This window comes from Agrilus planipennis, unplaced genomic scaffold, assembly GCF_000699045.2.
Source record: "Agrilus planipennis isolate EAB-ADULT unplaced genomic scaffold, Apla_2.0 scaffold59, whole genome shotgun sequence".
Lineage (NCBI taxonomy): Eukaryota > Metazoa > Arthropoda > Insecta > Coleoptera > Buprestidae > Agrilus > Agrilus planipennis.
The window spans coordinates 515,096-529,227 of record NW_020438942.1 but is presented as its reverse complement, the minus strand read 5'-3'; the positions used below and the strand labels follow the sequence as shown (position 1 = coordinate 529,227).

At 36.2% G+C, this 14,132-nt stretch overlaps 2 protein-coding genes across 2 annotated transcripts; one reads left to right on the top strand and one right to left on the bottom strand.

Moving 5' to 3' along the window:
• The first annotated feature begins 665 nt into the window (after positions 1 to 665).
• Positions 666 to 3,937, top strand: LOC108737909 (vesicular acetylcholine transporter). Its single transcript, XM_018471093.2, has 2 exons — positions 666 to 853; positions 1,806 to 3,937. The coding sequence occupies exon 2, from the start codon at positions 1,909 to 1,911 to the stop codon at positions 3,631 to 3,633; it is 1,725 nt and encodes a 574-aa protein (XP_018326595.1). The 5' UTR covers positions 666 to 853; positions 1,806 to 1,908; the 3' UTR covers positions 3,634 to 3,937.
• Positions 3,938 to 4,815: 878 nt separating this feature from the next.
• On the bottom strand, positions 4,816 to 7,548 carry LOC108737910 (endochitinase-like). The gene is made up of 8 exons (XM_018471094.1): positions 7,440 to 7,548; positions 6,767 to 6,937; positions 6,327 to 6,565; positions 6,021 to 6,148; positions 5,839 to 5,944; positions 5,324 to 5,509; positions 5,145 to 5,264; positions 4,816 to 5,071 (listed from the first exon to the last, which is right to left on the bottom strand). Exons 1-8 carry the CDS (start codon positions 7,507 to 7,509, stop codon positions 4,937 to 4,939), a joined length of 1,155 nt encoding a protein of 384 aa, XP_018326596.1. The 5' UTR covers positions 7,510 to 7,548; the 3' UTR covers positions 4,816 to 4,936.
• Between the last annotated feature and the right edge of the window lie 6,584 nt (positions 7,549 to 14,132).

Genomic DNA, 14,132 nt, shown 5'->3' with positions numbered 1-14,132 from the left:
TTGGATCAAGGCAGACGGACCCGGAATCGAACCGGCGTACCTCCCGAATGCTAAGCAATGGTCTAAATCTCTAAACCATGCCGCTCGGTAGAACATACCTACGGCCGAATAGTGACATTTAGACACTCTTAAAACATCAAAGGATTTGCGATTTATAATTAAGAATTCCTTAACGACATCCAGGATAAAAGAAATAGGCACATTCTTTGGTTAGACGTTTTAATAATCACCTAATTCCAGAAAGTCGAATCCCTCGATCATGTTTATAAACCTAGTCACGCTACAACCATAAATAGGTATGTATGTAAAATACCATTTTTCAAAAAAACTGAATACTCTAGCCATTTGTAGCTAACGATTTGTACAAAAAAATCTATGAATACAGTAAACGTTCTACAATTGAATATCGATTTATTACACATCATTCCTTTCCCTAAGTACCCTCAGGCATATCTTCACATGCGTACATATATATTTTCAGGTCGTGCTAATAACAGTTGCATAAATTATAGACTAGGGGAGGCGCGTTCTAGATCGCGGGGTGGCTACGCTTGGCGTCGTCCAATGACGTCTTGATGGATATCGCGCCGTCTCGACGCCGACTCTTTCACGCCCCCTCGTAGCTGCTTTCAACCGCGGTGCGTCATAATATGTCACCGGGACGCTGAAGCCCGACCAGCGAGGTATACGGTAGTGACCATCGTAGTGCAACTGGACAGCGGCACCGTGGAGAATAACCGCGAACACCACGTCCCAGGAGGAGGCACGTTTAGCCTTCTCGGGGAATCGCGAGTTGCCACCAACATCCGCGGGTTCTTCGTTAGTCGTATTGGAAGTGCACTACCTGATACAGGTATGTAACACCACCCTATTACTAAAGATATCTTCAAATCGATATTTTGACGAGAACAAAATTGGACAATATTTTTCTACTATAACTCGGTAGGAACTTCCTAAAAGTGAGAAGTATCTAAGACTAATGAAACTTTTGAAACAAATTGTGTGTTTTGATTTAGAACCATACACGAGGTGTAGTATGTCAAAGATCCAAAATTTGTTTTCAACCTATATGGTACTTTTGATGACCCAATTCTTCCATTTCATCACGTAATTTTGTTGGTTCAAAATATAAAATTGCTATGTAGATTGGTTTTCATCAACTAGTAAACTAGTCAATATTAACCTCTTCCTATACAAACCTATAGCTATTCAATAACTTCAAAATGATTTTCTGTGCTCAGTCAGTTCTGATCTACGCTAAACTATAATTATTTTCCACTTAAGCCAAGAGCTTTTGTAGGCAGTTTTGTAAATCCCAATTGGTGACAGACGAGAAACCTAAGAATTGTCCAACGATTATTTTAATAAATAATAAATAATAAACTTACATGTCGGTTATCATTTTTAAATATTCCATTTTGTATTGATTAAGGGGCAGTTCCATGTATAAATAGTTTGGAGTTTGGAAGTGCGCATGTAGGGCAGATGGTTCTTTAACAATTCCTTAAGGAATATTATTAAATCCATATTTTCTTGCACCTCTTCAAAAATTTACATAGATATTACCTTGGCATCACAAAATTCATCTGCAGATGAAGTTTCTAATACTTCGATTATGCTTTTAATTAGTTTGGTGTGGAATATACTTGATAAATTGGGTTTCGATTATTTTAAGGTGAAAAAATCATGGGTGTGCGGGGAAAATAGCAACTTGTAGAGTAGTTTTTGTGTTCGGGTGTGGGGGGGGACCCGCGCAGTGCCTCCCCACACGACAACAGAAATTGACGACTGATTTTTCTGTGCAGGTTAACGGGATGGCACTGCGCTACCCCACACCCATCGCTCCGATCTAGTTCGTGATCTATTATCGAAAAATCATCCGGTAAAAACGAGAAAAGAACATCCAAGATGTCCAGGACAATTCCCATTATAAACATGGAACTGTCGGAGGTGAAGGAACTACTGAAGACCAAGGTGGAGGAGCCTCGAACACAACGAAAACTTATTTTGGTAATTGTATCGATCGCGCTGCTGCTTGACAATATGTTATACATGGTGATAGTGCCCATAATACCCGATTACTTACGTTACATCGGGGCATATACAGATGAGCCTGTGCCGATGGCGGGAAACTCGACGATCGCCCCGGGAGTACCCTACAAACACCAACATCATGGGCAAGATCAGGCCACAGGGATCCTCTTCGCGTCCAAGGCAATCGTACAGCTTATGGTAAACCCATTCTCGGGGGGCCTGATCGACCGCATCGGCTACGACATCCCCATGATGATAGGATTATGCATCATGTTCCTTTCAACAGCAACATTCGCATGTGGCCGCAGCTACGGCCTCCTCTTCTTCGCACGAAGTCTACAGGGGGTGGGATCGGCGTTCGCAGACACTTCCGGTTTAGCAATGATAGCCGACCGATTCACCGAAGAGTCAGAGCGTTCCAAGGCGCTAGGCATCGCGCTGGCCTTCATCAGTTTCGGTTCATTGGTGGCACCGCCGTTCGGAGGAGCCCTATATCAGTTCGCAGGGAAAGAGATGCCTTTTCTGATCCTGGCCTTCGTATCCCTGCTCGACGGATTTATGCTCCTGTTGGTCATGAAACCGGTAAGAGATTCATTCAAAGAAAACAACAAACCCCCATCGGTGCCCATCTGGCGACTCTTTATGGATCCTTACATAGCCGTTTGCGCCGGTGCTCTTATGATGGCCAACGTCGCTCTCGCTTTCCTCGAACCAACAATCTCCTTATGGATGGAAGACAACATCACCACCGACAACTGGAAGATAGGAATGATCTGGTTGCCTTCATTTTTTCCGCACGTTTTCGGAGTAATCCTAACGGTAAAGATGGCCAAACAGTATCCACAATACCAATGGATAATGGCTGCCGGAGGTCTAGCCCTCGAAGGATTATGTTGCTTTCTAATTCCGTTTTCAAAGACTTACGAAGTCCTCATGATCCCAATCTGCGGCATATGCTTCGGAATGGCTTTAATAGACACGGCTCTTCTACCGACTCTCGGTTACCTCGTGGACATACGCTACGTTTCAATTTACGGAAGCGTGTACGCTATCGCAGACATATCATATTCAGTGGCTTACGCAGTAGGACCGATAATCGCAGGTGGCGTAGTCGAAGCGATAGGCTTCACCGCCCTCAACGTCGGCATAGCCTTCTCTAATCTTTTATACGCACCAGTACTCATCTACCTTAAACACATATACGATTTTAAACCTTTCGAAAACGAAGCTAACATCCTTATGTCAGATCCACCCAAGAAGGAATACCAAACGTACACGATGCAGGACCAGAAAATTGCAGACAATGATGTCAAAAATCATCTCGAGTACCAGCAACAAGAAACGAATCTGAGTACTAATATGAATGGATACTCATACCAGTCGGACAGCAATGTTCAACAATCAAATGATTGGCAACAACAGCAGAATTATCAACAACAACAACAACAAGGATACCAACAAGACGCTTTTAATCAACAGGAAGCCCAATCGAGAAGTGGAACTGGTCGTGTACTTCCTCAGCAACCCACCCAGAACCCGAATCCATTTAGATCTCAAGCCCAGCCTGGTGTTAATCCGTTCAGACAAGGATTTAATTAATTAGATGTCTAGTATAGGAATTCAGAGGCTGTTATTTAAAATTTTATCGCACACGTGTACATATCACACCAAGTGTTCCTGTTTTATCGGTGTATATAATACTATCTATATACAGGGCGATTTAAGGTTGGTGAATTATTAGGCGTTTCGGAAAAATTTGAACTTTTGAATTCGAGGCTATTAGCTATTTAATTTAAGAAAAATTGAATTGGAACTAGGAATGGAATTAGGAGCAACATAATACATAAAATAGTAAAGTGTTATGCCGTAACAGAAGTGAATCCATAGTCCAAAACGTCTAATAGGCCACCAAATTTGAANTATAATTGTTTCATTATGAAATTCTTTATATTATTGACCTTTAAAGCTTAAGTACTATCTTCTTTTATGTTTTCGTGGAAGAGGTGAAATCTTCAAAAGACACCCAGCCGTCTGTACGACTGGGTAGTGTCGGATTCCTAAGGAAGAAGTCCTCGGACCTACCGACTAAAACCCCTCCACCTCAGGCCGTTCTAGGACCAACTAGAGTCCTCCTCAGCCGACCCCATCTTGCCACCCTATCCCCTATGTCTCTAACTGGACCTACATGTTTGAGAAGGTGTTCTACCAACCTATCTCCCCTATCTTTTATTGACTTCCATAGACTCCTCTGTTCTCCTATTCTTTCTAATACCTCTTCATTTTTTACCTTCTCTATCCACGGTATCCTCATCATTCGCATGTAACACCACATTTCGAACGCTTCTAACCTTTTATTTTCCGCCGCACCCACCGTCTATGTTTCGCACCCCTACAGCGCCGCGCTCCAAACATACACCTTTAACAATCTTTTTCGAATTTCTAAATTAATCGTTAACCAGCACTGAAGTGACTTTTTATTGAAAGCGATTCGACCCTACGCTATCGTCTGCTTTATATCCCTACTACTCCTTCCGTCCTGACTTATCTGACTTCCTGATCTAGAGTCAGCCACTTCTTTTAATTTTTTGTTTCCTATCTTTATATTCCAAATGTATAAACATTTGTTTAATTTACAATTTTCGTTCGTGTGGTCAACCAATGTTTTTACTACGAACTAAGTTCGACGGCATTCCAAAGTTTCCTACTGCTACTGTATTACCTTTTAGCTTCAATTAATGACATTCTACGTCTAGAAAGCAACGGGAATAGCAAAACTCTATGTAACTAAGATTTATTTATTTAGCAGATTAGATAAAAATACATGTTGAACAGCAACTCCAGAAAGTTGAAAGTTTTCATCAGGGACGTGATAAATCTGCGTTATAAGTAAATTTTTAGTTTTCTACTTTCTACATCTTTTCATCACATTCATAGCTTTAAGAAGGGGATACTTTCGTCCAAAATAACCACCGAAGTCGTCTTCATCAATTGCCCAATTCATAACGCCTCCAAGACCTTTGGAACAGGCGAATCTTACCTAATAAGGGAAACAGTAAGAGATGTGATTAAAAATTTGGTACAAGGATTGTTAAAACTATTTTTGCTTTTACCTTAGCTAAAACAGATCTCACATTGTCGTAACCAACCCATTGGTTTCCTGAATATGCATAAGGGGATTGATAATTTTTATCATATACTTCAGTCCATCCTTGCTGGAGCTTTTCTAAGATCTATTAGTGATAAAATTAATTAAAATAGGCCTAGTATTAATTGTGAAATAACAGCTAACCTCGTAATAAACTAAATTGCTTGAATCTAGAAGATATGGGCCAGGTTCACCTCCGCCGGTGATGGGTGCTCCAATCGCGTTATTGGATGCATTAGCCAGTGTATACGACTTTCCATAGAAAGGAATTCCCACAATTAGCTTTTTAGGATCAACGCCAGCATCAAGCCAGCTATTCACAAAAGCCTCCTGCAACAGAATTTTAATGAGCAATATTCCAGGGTTTTGCTGACTACTGTTTTTGTATTATTTGGAGACAGAATTACGACCAAGGTCAAACCATGGAGCTCTGACGAAAGCTTTGCTTTAAGAACTTGGTAATGGAAACGATGCTATCCTGATTGCAGTCTAATGGTCATCGTCAGTTGGAGATGCTTCCTAATGTTTCGCTAGCTAGCACAAATCGCGAGCTTCTTCAACTCAGATGTCGATGTGTGGATGTAAAACACAACGTTAGGAAGCAACTCTAACCAACTACAGTTTTGGATTAGCATATAATACAGAAAGATTGAACATACCACACTTGTACTTCCAGCAGGGTCGTAGAGGGGTGCATTTATTCCAGCAACGCCATCCCAAGATCCGTGTATGTCGTAAGTCATGAAATTAATTAGATCGACTACCCTGCAAATAAAATAATATCATACACCTATGTATGCATTACACATTACAGTAGTTTACGACGTGTAGAACAACGTACTTTGAAAGTGCCGGAACGTCGTAAGCGGAACCGATATAACTTGGTGATGATCCCACTGCTACTGTAATTAGAAGTCCCAACGGTTCGAAAGCCTGCTTTATTTCTTTCAATAGTAACATGAAATTGTCCTAAATAAAAATCAGGCTGTTATTAATTTGCTATGGTGCTTTATTTATTTTAAATTGTAATTGATGTTTCGGATATTCAATGATGGGGGGATGGGTGAGTGGTGGTTGGGGTGAAGAAGATGAGACGGACGAAAGAAACTTAAGTCCAATAATCCTTAAAGTTATAAGGAGTTCATACCTTATCTGCTGCTCCATATGCAGAATCCCTTTGAGTTGGATATTCCCAATCCAATTCTAGTCCATCGAATTTATAAGTTTTTATGAACTCTATGATCTGTTGAATAAAACGTGCTCGTTTGGTGGCGTTCTGACATAGTGCAGAAAAGGCATAAGAACCTTGGTTCCATCCACCAATAGCAATTGAAAATTTCACGTTTGGATAACGAGCTTTAAAACCCGTAAAATTGCGATATCCTCCTAAATAAACAAATTAATACATTTAAACAGTTGGAATGCTTCTCTATGTCATTAAATCAAAATACTAAATCTTTCAGTTATTTGCCTGTTTGAAATAATACATATTTATTTATCCACAGTGTTTTAGAAAATTTCTGCCTACATCTGTATTTTTCTGGTACTAAACATGTAATGTGAAATGTTTTGAATCAGTAAACGTACCTCGATCCAAGTCAACATTTGAATCAAAAACTTCGATTTCTTGAGTATTTCTGTTCAATCCAAGAAAACAGTAATAAACATGGGTACATAGAGAAGGATCTATATTCTCCGTACTGAAGCGCCCAATACTTTGTCTGTACAATGCCCAACTTCCATAATAGCAACCAACAACTAATGAAAAATAAAAAATCAAATATCTTATCGAAGCTATTACAACTGTTTGTTCTTATCACTACGGCAGGCATAGTCGAAATTTATTAATCAGAAAGATATTTTTTTTAGTGATAATCGACTACCAATCCAAAATCATCAAAAAAATTCAGAAAGAATCCGAAAGTAAAACAAATACAAACACATAGGAAGTTGTAATAAAATTGGTAAGTAACGTTTAGGTCAATATTTAAAAATATTCCTTTCAAATATGTCAATGCCTATATGGAAATTTTAAATACTAAAATGAAAATATAAGCTCCAATAATGGCTGAAGTCTGTTAGCTGAATAGCTAAACCTATTTCAACTAGATGTCGCTGTAAAATGTAGCCGCAAATGTGATTAAATTTAAAGAATTAAACAACAACTGTGCTTCGAAATGAAATTCTATTTTTTTTTTGAGACATTAATGTTTAAAGAAAATTTATTTATTTTTTAGATTGATAATCAAATAATACGCACCTTTAGCACATTCGACAACCGCAGTTAATGCTGAAGCGCACAAAACTAAGAGCAACAAGTTCTTCATCATTTTGAACAATTGTTTCGATTGGCTCCTGGTTTAATGCAAAGTCTACTTATATAGAATCTCTTATTCTTATCTTCAATTTTTTTGGACCATATGTAGACATCAGATATAAAATTAATTATTAATCCCTTTTTCAATTATATGTGTTAAAGTATTCGTCGAATTGAGTAAACATAATAAAAACCTGCAATCTCTCATACACGAGCCATTTTTTTTTTAAATTTCGCTTCTATTTCCAAGCGATGATTTACCAAATATGAAAAATAAGTGGTATTGTATAATAATAAATATACTTGGTATATTTGAAACGAATTCTATTGAAAACGTCAATGATTTAAAATCCAAACATTTTGCATTCATTATCACCAAAAGTATTGCCCATTTTGAATTAATCTTTAAGCTGTAACGACAAATGGAGTGATAAATTACTTGAAATCGTTAATAATGAAGTAAAAGCATCTCGTAAACCTAAAACACTTTGTGGACAGATTCAAAATGTTATATGTTCCTTTTTTACAATATTATTTCACCAATTTCCCTAAATAGATAAATTAGAATGCACCAAATTGGAATGATTTTACTATGAATCAAACTTTTGCACACTCTTGCTGCCTCCTTCCCAATAATTCATCGGGCATAAACTAACCAATAGTTACAAAACTGACTATTCATACTAACGACCGAAATAGTAAAGTAAAATGGAAACAATATTAACAAAAGCAATAAGAACACTTTCAAATCATCATCATTGTAAGGTCTTCAGTTCAAAGACTGGTTGGACACGCGCCTCAACTGCTTTTTATCTACCCAAAAATCAATTCTCAATCATTAATTATTAAAATAACACTGAAGAGAAGATGACAAAACATAAAAACATAAAACAGTGTGTTTGAATTTGCATGAAATTGCTACAGCTACTGCATGAAGCGGCTGTGACGTATATACGCTGCGCAGAAGTATCAAATTCGACATCTGCGACGGTGAAGTGAACCTCATTAATCATGATAACTAGATGGACCATATTTATTACTTATTGTAATTTTTGTGTTATTTTTATCTAAATATGCAATACATTTAGAACTTTAGCTCATGTTTATGTTAATTTCCCTTCTGTTAAGTGTCACAATGGATTACCATCCGTAAAACTATTGGTTAATATTTGAAATCGTTTTATAATGTCTTTTAATTATCACCAAGGTCATGTGCGGTGTCTGTGGAAAATTTTCTATTTATATTGAGATCATCAAAACCTTACAACACCAAGTAGCAATCCTTTGAATTTTTATCTCCTGATACCGCAGAATACGCATAGGAACCAATCCTTTAAGTCTCACTGTATCCAAACGAAACTTATTTAAAAATACTCAAAAAACAAAGGAGTGTACTGTATCAATAAACTGTATACTTCAGTTGAAGGGGCCGATAAGCAATTAAGGTTTTAATCATTTAATTAATTGTCAAGTATGCTATAAAGTAGAGGCGAACGAAGGGTCAATTATGCAATGGAAAGAGAGAATTGGACGTGCTTCAGGTTACCAGAAAAATGTAAGATATGACGAAATGGTTATTTTGTTGTCAAAATAGCACAAAACAAATGAACTGCAAGATTGAGATTGCTAAACTAATCTGCACGTGTCTTTTCAAAAATAATGACTCAGTAGTCAATACGGTATTCTAATTTCGGTAAAAGATAACTTTATCTATCATCTTTATCTAATTTACCTTGAAATTTACGATAATAGTAGTTCTGGAAGCACCAATTTTTATATGATTTTACCTACCTTCTAGAGAAATCGTTCTGAAAACACGTTTTGGGTATGTTATATTAATCATCACTAATCATCTGTGCGATTAACATAATAGTGGTGTGGTGATAAAATATATGGAACTATAGATATCTTTTCCTGTAGTTCTTAGGCTTTCACGGCCGGCGTATATCGATGCGGTGTTTTCTTCTAAGCTTTTTGGCCAGGGACCATGGTCAAAAAGCCCGGAAGGAAACACCGCATTATCTATTCCTAATTGTCATTATCTAAATAAAAGGGACGCTTCAATTCTCGCGAAGTACTTTTGGAATTTTGTTTGGAGCTGAATTTTTGAATCGTTAAATCATCATCATGTCATCTTTATCAGTTATTTCAAATCAAACACTTGACTAAACGGTGTAATCTTCTTGGTAGCAACGAATTAATAACGATTGTTGTAAACTGTTACCTACTGATTCCTTATCATTATTTTAAATTTTTGAAATTGTTCAAAGTAAAGCGTCTGTAGGTCTAAATAAAAAAATTACAAATACTCCAAATTTTAAAACAGAGTGAGGATTGTCTAGTACAGCTCATTTCAAACGGTTAGAGGTGTGACTTTGAAGAATACTGTGCGAATAGAAAGAATGCACACACTAGGCGTTAGCAAGACAGAAATAGTTGGAGCAAATAGTTGAGGATTATGGGTTGCTTTAGAGTGTAAGTGCGTGTTCAACCACCCTTATGATGATGATTTGAAAAAGATAAAATATGATTGAATTTGGAATTTGATACGGCGCATTTGGGTAAAAGTAACAGGCATATCTCTAACCGTTTGAAATGAGTTGTAGATACCTATAGGTAGCATTTTACTTAGGAAAGTATGATTTAGTTAGTTTATATATAAATTATAGCAATTATATGAAGTTATTCTCTTGTAAAATACTTGTTATCAGGGGTAGAATAAATTATAAACTACATTTTAATTCTTTGAATCACTGTAAGTCGGTAGTTTATTAAATCAATTAAAACACAAGAGGCTGTATTTGCTCCAAGCCGTCGTATAAATTGCCAATTAGAGGTAAAAATCTCGTTAAAAATTAAATTAGTAATTTGATTAGAAGCCTCCAACTAACAAAAGATTAACTTTTTTATCGTAGGTAGGTAAGTAGTAGAATACACTGTTCGAAATACAATTTCTTTTAATTATTATTAACATCGTTCTTATCATTCTTATACGATAGTTGAAGATAAATAATTTTTTTGTAATAACCCCACATATAAATTACGTCTCAGCACAGTACTGAGACGTAATCATTTTTCAAGAAAAGATATACATATGTATAAAAACCTGAATATTTAACGAAATTAGAAAAACTCTTCTTAGACCTAGGTGACCCAATTTTCATAATTTATTCACTGGCTGTACATTACGCTGCATGTCGATAAAAAATTATATTTGCAACCTAGTTAGCATGACCGATTTCTGTGTCTAGATACAACCAAAAGGATCATCTTGTGTCATAAAACTTGAAGAAAATACCGTGCCCCTAGCCATGCGAATAATTAGAATTGGTGTTTTGCAACGTTATTGAGTCAATAACACAATTTGCTCATCTTATTATCGATGAAGGACTACGGTTATCGAGAATTAATGTGACGAAACCGCAACAAATATGCTACGATTACTTTCAAACAGGAATTTCGTGTATCTACAGTTGGTACCTACTTAGATAAGTGGTTACTGGCCTCATGAACGAAATAAAAAGGAAATAGGTATAGCGTTAAATATTCATAATGAAACTCAAGAGACTGAGCATTCTGTCTATCGTTATAGATAGAGAATTTGTTCCTATGGTAACAATTTGGTAATTAAATTGATAATGCCAAAACTATTGACAGCAATGTGCTTTAGTTTACTATCTTCTCACGTGGGCTTTAGTAGTTGCAGTGGCTGTAACTACAAAAAATATCCGGCTCGAAGGACCATGGATTAAAAAACGTTTTAAGTACTTTTGAGAGGTATTTGAACCTATTTGATTTACTTATATTATTATACAACACTAATGTTTTGTGTACTTGAGGTGACAAGTAAAGATAACTAATAACTATAACTTAACTTAGGGATTTATTTATTTTAGTCTTAAGAATTACTGATAAAAAGTCTCATATATTTTTATTCGAATGTATCTGTAGTCGAATAATTTTGAGTAAACAAAAAGTAATTTTTAATTCAACCTTGAGTACCTAGTCTATACAAGGTTAGTGAAAGTAAAAGGGTGTTTAGGCTATTTAAGGTAGGTAGAAAATGCACGTGTGGTACACGGTACAAGTCAAGGGTGCGACGGTGAAGGGTGCAGAAACGCCGGTCGATACAGCTGCTGTCGTTTTTCATGAATATTTGATATTTATCCCTTCTACTATAGCCTTTCACCTTCTAGTCGCCGACCTTTGGCATACAAAAAGTAAAATTGTGAACTGATCCGTATCGACTGATTTACAACATTCCTTATAGATCTTAACCCTTTGTCGAAGCATATTGAGTCTGGACTTGATAAGGTCAAATAGGGAAGTAGGTATAGGTCTGCTCATTTTCCCTGAAATAATTTTAAACACGTAGGTATACTGATACCTATTATACATTGCAAATTTTGCATGTCTTACAATTTTATAAGCAATAGAAGTGAATTAAATTTTAATCTTTATAGATAATAAAACACTTTGTTTTTTGTATAGATATAAATTCACTTGAAATTTCAACATTATATTTTTTTAAGGTATATCTCTTTGTTTGCACAATAAACATAATTTTTTAGTAGAAGACATAATTATTATGTTATACATATGTATTTGCATTATGAACTTTTTTATTTTATTAATGTATCTGTTCTGTATTAAAGTTTGTGAAAAATTATAACAAACAGGTACCTATTAGAAGGAGATATACAGTAAATATAAAAACTTATACAGTTTGTATTTGTTCTAGCCTAAGTATTTATTGCTGTTAGGCTAGAACAAATACAAACTGTATAAGTTTTTATATTTACTGTATATTATCTGTATATTGTAAGTATTTATTGCTGTTAGGTTTTATCACATAATATTTGTATTCGTTAGTTTTATCTCACTTTTTTTTAATTTAAGTTTTAACCGACATTACTTTTTTTACACTATTATACACCTACAAAGCAAACATCAAAGAAACAAATCTATGTACGCTATTTTTTAGAAAACAAAATACCTACCTAAGTACGTTCAAATAATTACATAAAAATAATAACTACGTCATTAAATAGACAAAGAGAGTATTTTATTAACACTCACACAGAAACATTAAAAATAGTACAAAAGTTGGAGTGAGTCTTGGAACCAAATAACAAATGTCTGCTATCTGCAGGTAATTACCGGGTGCACCGCATTATCTTTTACATAAAACTAAATACTAAAGTAACATATTGTATATTAGGATATAGAATGCCTACCAGAAAAGTAAAATAACAGGTAACCATAATTATAGATAATAATTAGCTATTGGACTTACTAACCTATTACACACTTAAATATTTATTTTCAACTTTTTCTTATTGCAAAGGTCGGCAGGAATTTAAAAGGGAAGATCAATATATTTAAAAACAGTAAGGTTTTGGTTTTTTAAAAGATTTATTATCTATGTATGTAACTTATTATATATTGTATTACATAGTACAGACTTTCAAAAATGAAGTGCTTCAACAATCACTAGTATACAAAAAAAAAGTAAACCTCAAAATAGTATCAAATGAACTACTTAAACATGTCAAAATTTGGATGGATGCGAGCCTTTGTAGATGATGGATTACACTTAGTTTTTAATCTATACCATAACCTAGCCTAAGTTAGGGAAACCTTTCCCAACATAACCTAACCTAAATCTTTGGTACACAGACCTCCGTGTGCCAATCAGGAACTTCGCTCTCTACCTGATCTAAACCTATGGTGTACACTCTACATTTAGCACTTCACACAAGTCAATCAAGGAAACCTGTCCTATTGGCTGACGACCTAACATGGTTCTAGAGTGGTCCGAAGTAGAGAGTTTTGGTCGGTAGGTCTGACGACTCCTTCCTCGGGAATCCGATACTATCCAGTCGTACGGATGGCTGGATGATTTTGGAAGACTTCGCTTCTTCCACTAGTTAACCACTGATAGAATCCAATAAGGGAGTCCTTTTTTCAACCTAAGTAACGTAAGTACATGAGATATGCAGCATTTCATATAAGCCAGTAAGGGGGTCCTCTCTCATCCCAGTTTAACATAAGTCAAAGCTGGATAAAACTTTACATATGTGAATTAAGGTTTCTCCATTCTGTAACCTAATTGATTCTGGTGATTTCGGCGATGGAAGTTTAGCAACAGTTGCTACCAGATCTTGTCTATACTAAACTTTGTGTATTTCAGTCCCACCAGCCAGTAATGCTGGTGGGCGGGCAGTCCCTCCGGACTATGCCGGAAGGTAGGTGCGGAAGGCCCTCTTCAGCCTCCTTTCAGGAATCGTGAGAATGGGTAAGTGGTAGTTCGGGTGAGAAAGATAAAACGGACGAAATGAGGACAAGTGAATGAAAGATTATCTGTGGAATATTACTGTCTCAGCATTTGCCTAAGTGATCCAAGGAAATCACAGAAAAACTTGGATCAAGGCAGACGGACCCGGAATCGAACCGGCGTACCTCCCGAATGCTAAGCAATGGTCTAAATCTCTAAACCATGCCGCTCGGTAGAACATACCTACGGCCGAATAGTGACATTTAGACACTCTTAAAACATCAAAGGATTTGCGATTTATAATTAAGAATTCCTTAACGACATCCAGGATAAAAGAAATAGGCACATTCTTTGGTTAG